At 43.8% G+C, this 7,148-nt stretch overlaps 2 protein-coding genes across 2 annotated transcripts in view; one reads left to right on the forward strand and one right to left on the reverse strand.

Annotated features, from left to right (window-relative positions):
• Positions 1-1,109: 1,109 nt before the first annotated feature.
• Positions 1,110-4,424, reverse strand: LOC105556943 (golgin subfamily A member 6-like protein 22; the record flags this gene model as incomplete). Its single annotated transcript, XM_012004057.1, has 4 exons — positions 3,893-4,424; positions 3,009-3,222; positions 1,553-1,841; positions 1,110-1,268 (listed from the first exon to the last, which is right to left on the reverse strand). Coding segments are annotated over exons 1-4 (1,194 nt in total), but the record flags the coding sequence as incomplete, so codon positions are not given.
• Positions 4,425-5,713: 1,289 nt separating this feature from the next.
• The window catches only part of LOC105556942 (cytochrome P450 4V2-like), a 9,276-nt gene continuing 7,841 nt past the window's right edge, over positions 5,714-7,148 (forward strand). Inside the window, exon 1 of the mRNA XM_012004055.1 lies at positions 5,714-5,841. Coding sequence (XP_011859445.1) covers positions 5,749-5,841 — 93 coding nt within the window. The 5' untranslated portion in view covers positions 5,714-5,748. The remainder of the gene's footprint in view (positions 5,842-7,148) is intronic.

Below are 7,148 nucleotides of genomic sequence, written 5' to 3' on the forward strand. Positions count from 1 at the left end.
CACACACACACCACCACACACACACACACACACACACACACACACACACACACACACACACACACACACACACACACACACACACACACACACACACACACACACACACACACACACACACACACACACACACACACACACACACACACACACACACACACACACACACACACACACACACACACACACACACACACACACACACACACTGCCGCCTGTGGACTTCCGTTTCCTCTTGCTTCATTTCAATTCTCTTTCTTGTTCCCTCTCCCTCATCTTCTCGCCCCTCCCTCCCCCGACCTTTCATTCATTCTCTTTTACATTCTCTCTCTCTCATCCACACCACTCTCCTCATTCATCCCTCTCCCTTCTCTCCCTCTATTCTCCCTCTTTCTCTCTCTAGATCCCTCATCCATTCCTCCCCCCTCCCCTCCTCCCCCAACACCTAGTCTACCACCTCTTGCCACAACCCCCTCTCCCTCCCTCCAATTCCTACATTCCTCCCGTACATGCTCCCAGGATTCTTCTTCTCCTCCACACAACCTGCCTCTCCTGTTATCCTCCTTTTCCCAGTACCTGCTTCCTCTCATTTCGTTCCCCAGCCTAAACCTTGCCTCCTCCATCTACTTTCCCCCCACCCCTTCTTTAGGTACTCTGGAACCCCCTCTCCCTTCACCCTTTTGTACCATTTATAATACTTCGACTCTCTTATACTTCCTCTCCTTTCCCTCCTCTGTCTTTCTTTCTCCCTTTCTACCAGTCTACTTCCCCATTCCTCTCCTCTCTCCTCCCCGTCTATCTCCTCCATCCTGCATCCTTTTTCTATAAAAAATTTCTTTCTCTCTTTTTCCCACTCCGATCCCCCTTCCCTTCCCTTCCTCTCTTCTTTATCTCCTTCCAGCACAGTCTCGCCCATTCGTTTCCTCCTCCTTTCTCTAGTCTCTTCTCATACCCCCACGCTCTACACCCGGCCCTTCTCCTCAATTTGTCCCTTTGCAGCTCCTCCCTTATCATATAACCAGGTGTCCTCCCGTCTACTCCCAACATCCATCTCATATACCTCTCTTCCGTTCTCTCCATCCCCTCTCTCTCTCTTTCCAACCCCATACCTCTACCCCGTATCCCATAACCGTCCATACTAATTTGTCAAACCACATCCGTTTTCCCCAATCCCCTCCCCACCTTCTCTTCCCTATTCCCCATACCTGCCCCATTACCGCTGCTGCCCTCCTTATCCTATCCCACACCTGTGCATCCTGCTTACCATTCTTTTGTATTATGTATATCCTAGATACTTATACTCCTTCACCTCTTCTATCGCCTTTCCCTTCCATCTCCAGTCTCTTTTCTTCACTCACCCCCCCCCTTTCCTGAATCTCATTATTTTCGTTTTATTCGTGTTTAATTCCAATCTTTTCCTGTCTATATAGCCCTCCAATCTCTCTATCATGCTCCTCATTTCATCCTCTCCCTCCGCCATCAGCACCATGTCATCCGCGTAACCTAAAGTATAACATCTTTTTCCCCCTATCTTTATCCCTCCCCATTTTACCCTTCCCATTTCTTCCTCTATATCTGCCAGAAGGATGTTGAACAGCAGCGGACTTAGCGGATATCCCTGTCTCACCCCTCTCGCCGTCCAAAACGCCTCCCCTACCTCTCCTCCCACCTTCACCCTGCTCTTCGTTTCCCTTAACACCTCCTCCACCCTTTCCACTAAACCCTCCCTTACTTCTCTCCCTCTCATTTCCCTTAACAGAACTCCTCTGTCCACCGAATCAAATGCTGCTCTCAGGTCCACAAATGTCGCCACTAGCTTTCCCCCTTTTCTCCCCAGCTGCCTGTTTATTACATAATTAAGGACGTATATGTTATCCATTGTTCCCATGCCTTTCCTGAAACCGGTCTGGCTCTGTGGAATTATTTCACTCCTCTCTAACTCTTCTCCCAATCTCTCCGCCAACACCGCCACATATATTTTGTATAGAGTCGATAACAGTGGCACCCCCCTATATTCCCCCACCTTCTATCCTTCTCCTCTCTTCACTATTGGAACTATTATCCCCTCTCTCCAACACTCGGGCCATCCCTCCCCTCTCCACACCCCATTACAGAATCTCCAAACCCACTCCTCCACGCCCTCCCCTCCATACTTCCAAACCTCTCGTGGGATCTCATCCATCCCCGTTGCCTTCCCCTCCTTTATTTTCCTCAGAGCCTCCCTTATTTCTTCTCTGCTGATATCCCTCTCTCCTCCTTTCTCTTTACCTTCTCCTCCCCTTACCACCCTTTCTTCTACCCCTCCCAGCAACTCCATGAAATACTCTTTCCACTCTCCCATTTCTATTCCCCTATTCGCCCCCTTTTTCCATTTCTTCCTTTCCCTATTCACCACTTCCCACACATCTGACTCCCTTTTTGTCTCTACTACCTTTCTCTCCCATCTCTCATTTTCCTCCCTTTTCTTCCTCTCGCATAACTCCTTATAGTCTTTTCTCTCTCTCCTATACTCCTCTCTTTCACACCTCCCTCTTCTCCATTCTCTCAACTTCTTTCTTGCCTCTCTTTTCCCTTCCTTACATTCCTCATCCCACCATCCCCCCTTTCTCCTCCCTTCCCCCTCCCTCTTCCTTTCCACTTCCTCAAGTGCCACTCTTATTCTCCCTTCCATTTCCTTCCTCTCCACCAACTCCACCTCTCCCAACCGTTCTTTGAATTTCTCCTTCCCTTGCCTATCCCATATTCCCCTCTTCATCCTCCTCCCTCCTTTCTCTCCCTCCTCCCTCTGTCCCCCTCGTGTATAAACACTTCCAATGGATGATGATCTGAATCTATTCTATCTCCTATTCTCATAAGCCTTACCCTCTCTCTTACATCTCTATTTCCCACTACGTAATCTATTTTGCCGTATCTCCCTTTCCTCCTGTAAATGTGTACTCCCCCTCCTCATCCCCCTTTACTTTCCCATTAAAAATTTCCCACCCCTCTCCTCTAAAAATTCCACTAACCTCCTACCTTTCCTGTTTATCTCCCGGTCCTTCCTTCTCCTTCCTTCTTCCTCCCACCCTTCCTCCACCCCTTCTTCCACTCCTCCCCCTTCCCTTCCTGTTCTTGCATTGAAGTCTCCTCCTATAATTGTCCTCTCTCCTCCTCCCTCTCCTTCTGTCCATTCCTCTAGCTCCTTCAATTTTTCTTCCATATTTTCTTTATCCACATAAACTCCTATCATACATCCACATAAACTCCTTCCAGCTCTCCTCCCCCACTCTCACCTTTCCCATCATTATTCCTCTTCTTTTCCCCTCCACTGCCCTGTCTCCCTCCGCCATGCCTTTTCTTATCCCCATTACCATTCCTCCCCTCGCCCTACCCCTCTTCTTTACCCTTACTGCTCCCTGCCATCCCCATACATATCCTTCTGGTAATCTCTCCCTCCACCTATTCCATCCTTTATCCTCTATCTACGTTTCCGACAGTACGATGACATCCCATCTCTTTAATCCCTCCCAGAAATCTCTATCCTTATTACTCAGCCCCGCCATATTCCAGAACATCACCTTCCACTCCCTTTCCCTCCCTTCCCCTTTTTCTCTTCATCTCTTTTCTTCCTTCCTCCCTCTCCCCCCTCCACTTTTACTTAACTCCCCCCTCTCCCTTCCCCCTTCCCCCTTTCCCGCCATTCGTTCCTTTCCTTTCTCTTCTCTCAACACCTCTCTTTCCTCATCCCATCTCCACCACCTCTCATTAATTCTAATCTTCCCGTACCCTACCCATATTCGATTTCCTTCCCTTTCCTCCTTCCTCGCTATTTCCTCTAATTTCCATTTCATCCTTCTTCTCTCTTTCCATGTCCAGTCCTCCCCTATCCTCCCCTTCTCCCCTCTCAACATACCTTTCTTCCTTATGACCTCCCATTTTTGTTCTTCCTTCGCTAACTTTACAACCACCATTTCTCCCTCCCCTCCTCCTCCACTCCCCACCTTTCTCATCTCCTCTATTTCTACTTCAGTCTTTATCTTCTGAATTATCTTTTCCACTTCCTCTCTTCTCTTTCCCTCTTTAACCTCCAGCCCCCTTATTACCACATTTCTTCTTCTATTTTCTCTCTCCTTCCTTTCCATCATTCCCTCCATCCATTTCACTCTCTCTTCTAATCCACCCCCTCCCTCACCTTTCTTCTCTCCTTTCATTTCCCCGTCCCCTTTCTCTCCTTCTCTCTCCACCACTTTCCTCTCCAGCTCTTTTACCCTTTCCTCCAACTTCCCCTTTTCTTTCTTCCATTCTTCTTCCCGCCTTCTATTCCCCTCCCTCATCTTTTCTATCTCTTCCCATAGCATCCTCCCTTGCTCCCTCATCACTTCTCCCACCTCATCCCTTAGTCTGTTATCGTCCTGTTTCAGTCCCTCTCTCAATTCTCCCATCATGTTTCCCCATTCTACTTTCTAGCTTGCCATAATCCCCTCCATTTTTCCCGCCTCCTCCCCTCCCTCTTCCCTCCTTTCTTCCTCCTTCCTGTCCTCTTTTGCCTCCGTAGTCCCCGGCGATCTAGGCGTCTTTTTATTTTTCCCGAATATATCTTCTTCCTCCCTTTTCCCCTCCCCCTCCTCCTCCTTCCCTTCTCCTTCTCTCTTCCTTTTTACCCTCATCAACATTTCTTCTACATTACCATAGCTTTCCCTTCTTTCCCTTTTCTTCTTCCCCACCTCTCCTTCCCGCCCTGTATATCCCATTCTTCCTATCATCTCCCCCTCCGTGACCCTCTACCCTGCTCCCTTTTTCCCTTTTTTCCCTTTTTTTAAGCCTCCTCCTATCTCCTTCCTATCTCTTTTCTCTCTTCTCTCTATCACTTTTACGTCCCCGGCTTTCCTCTCTATCTTCTCTATGCTCCCTGCCTTACCTTATTCTCTTCCACCGCGCCTCTATGTTCGCGCGCTCCCTGCCTGACTCTCTACCTTTCAGCCGCCTCTCTCTGTCTTTCTTCCTCTATGCCCCAATTGCTGCTCCGCTTTCCGCCTCTACCTACCTACACCCTCTATCTCCCCACACTTCCCTCCACCAGAGAGAAGCCTGAGAGATGTCAGGGCCCCGTTTTTCGTGATTAGCGAATGCGATACGCCCTTTAGGGACATTGAAAACGTGGACATTGAACTACGTAGCCAATGTCCACATTTTGCCAAGTGGGTAACGCAGATTTGCACAATTTTAGTCCCGTCCCACGCTATGGTTAGATCCCATGCAATGATCTTGTACTTCAAATAATCTTAAGTACAAGAGCATCGCACAGGACCTGACTACCCAGTGAGAAATGATTCGTCGATCGACGTCGTTTCGACGTCATTTCTCACTGGGTATAGCACGAAACGCAACCAAAATTTCGCAAATCTGTGTTACCCACTTGGCAAAATGTCGACATTGACTACGTAGTTCAATGTCCACGTTTTCAATGTCCACAAAGGGCGTATCGCATTCGCCAATCACGAAAACGGGGCCCTGACATCTCTCACCCAGTGAGAAATGATTCGTCGATCGACGTCGAAACGACGGGGGGTAGCGCAAAAAAAATCCCCAAAAAATTTTCACCAAGAGTAAAGAAAAGCCACCCTAATATACATATATACGTAAATATTTACAAAAAGTTTTAACATACTATGAATAGAGTATATACGTTAATAAAATGTATGTAATATTTATTTTGATAATAAAATACATAAGCAATATATACTAAAATTTTTAGAATTTTTGGATATTATGCGACGGATGACAGAAGAATACTCATCTCCTTTTCAAATGTGGATGGGCGGCAACTTATTAATTGGAATATATGACCCACAACAAGCAAAAGTAAAGAAAAACCATTCAATTTAGCCTAATGGTTCTATTATCTTTTCATAAATAGCTACTTTAAATGACTTTCTACATACATATATACACTACCGGTCAAAAGTATTTTACCAGTCAAATCGAACATTGCTACAATGTCTCCGTTATATAAAATGAAATACAAATAAAGGGAACTAATGTTTATGTAGATTTTAACCCTTAAGGATGTATCTGAGATACAATCATTGACAAAAATCCCCCAAATTCGAAAAACTGGCATATCTACGCTAAACGCAGTAAACCTAGTGATAACTGATATAAATGATAACTAACATAATATATTTATTTTTAAAAAGTTATTTTTCACATTTTTCAGCACTTTATTAGGTTTATTTGCCATTTTACAACTTTGTACAATAAAACTTTTGGCAGTGAAAATGCCCAGAATGCAACCTTAGAACATCAAATTTCTTATTTATTTAACACCATTATTTAACAGTGTAATACAGAAAAAGTAATTGGAATATAGTTAAAAAGGTAAATATGTATTATTTAAACAATAACTATAAATATTATTTGTTATTAATATTAATATTTGACCCCCGAGATGAAACGGGTTAAACGTGGCAACAGCGCGACATTAAGTTTATGCCCAGATAGCACAGGATGTCCTGTGGACGTCCGGTTTAAGTCCAATTTACGTCCGAACGTCCGTGGACGTGAAATGGACATTTAACGGACATCTGTTGTCGTACCTTGAATGGATATCCTTTACGGGACATCTTATGGACATCCAATTTTTGTCCACGTTTGGGCTTTAGTTTTATCATCTTTAGATATATTTATTTTAGCATATTTAAATACATTTGCAAATTTTTATTACAAAAAACGTTTATTAAAAAAAACTTTTATTAAACATTTAAAAAACATTCATTTTACGTTTAAAATCCATATGTTGAATAAACGGTTAAAAAAATGTTTATTTTATACTTATTTTACATTTATTTCATATTGATTAGTCATTTGCGACATATATGTATATAAAAATATTTTTTACATGGTTTTTATTTTAGGTTGTTTCACAATTATTTTATATTAATTAAGTACTATATTAATATTATAATAAAAAACGTTAATGAATAAAACAGTTTTTTTACATTTAACAGTTAAATATTCGTTGTACAATAAAACCATCGAAAACAATAAACATGGACAATGTAAAATAAATATTAAATAATATAAATGAAATGTAAAATATACTTTTACAAAGTTATCTCTCTCTCTCTCTCTCTCTCTCTCTCTCTCTCTCCCTCTCCCTCCCTCCTTCA

This window comes from Vollenhovia emeryi, unplaced genomic scaffold (assembly GCF_000949405.1).
Source record: "Vollenhovia emeryi isolate VEMERY1.0 unplaced genomic scaffold, V.emery_V1.0 DF939693.1, whole genome shotgun sequence".
Classification (NCBI taxonomy): domain Eukaryota; kingdom Metazoa; phylum Arthropoda; class Insecta; order Hymenoptera; family Formicidae; genus Vollenhovia; species Vollenhovia emeryi.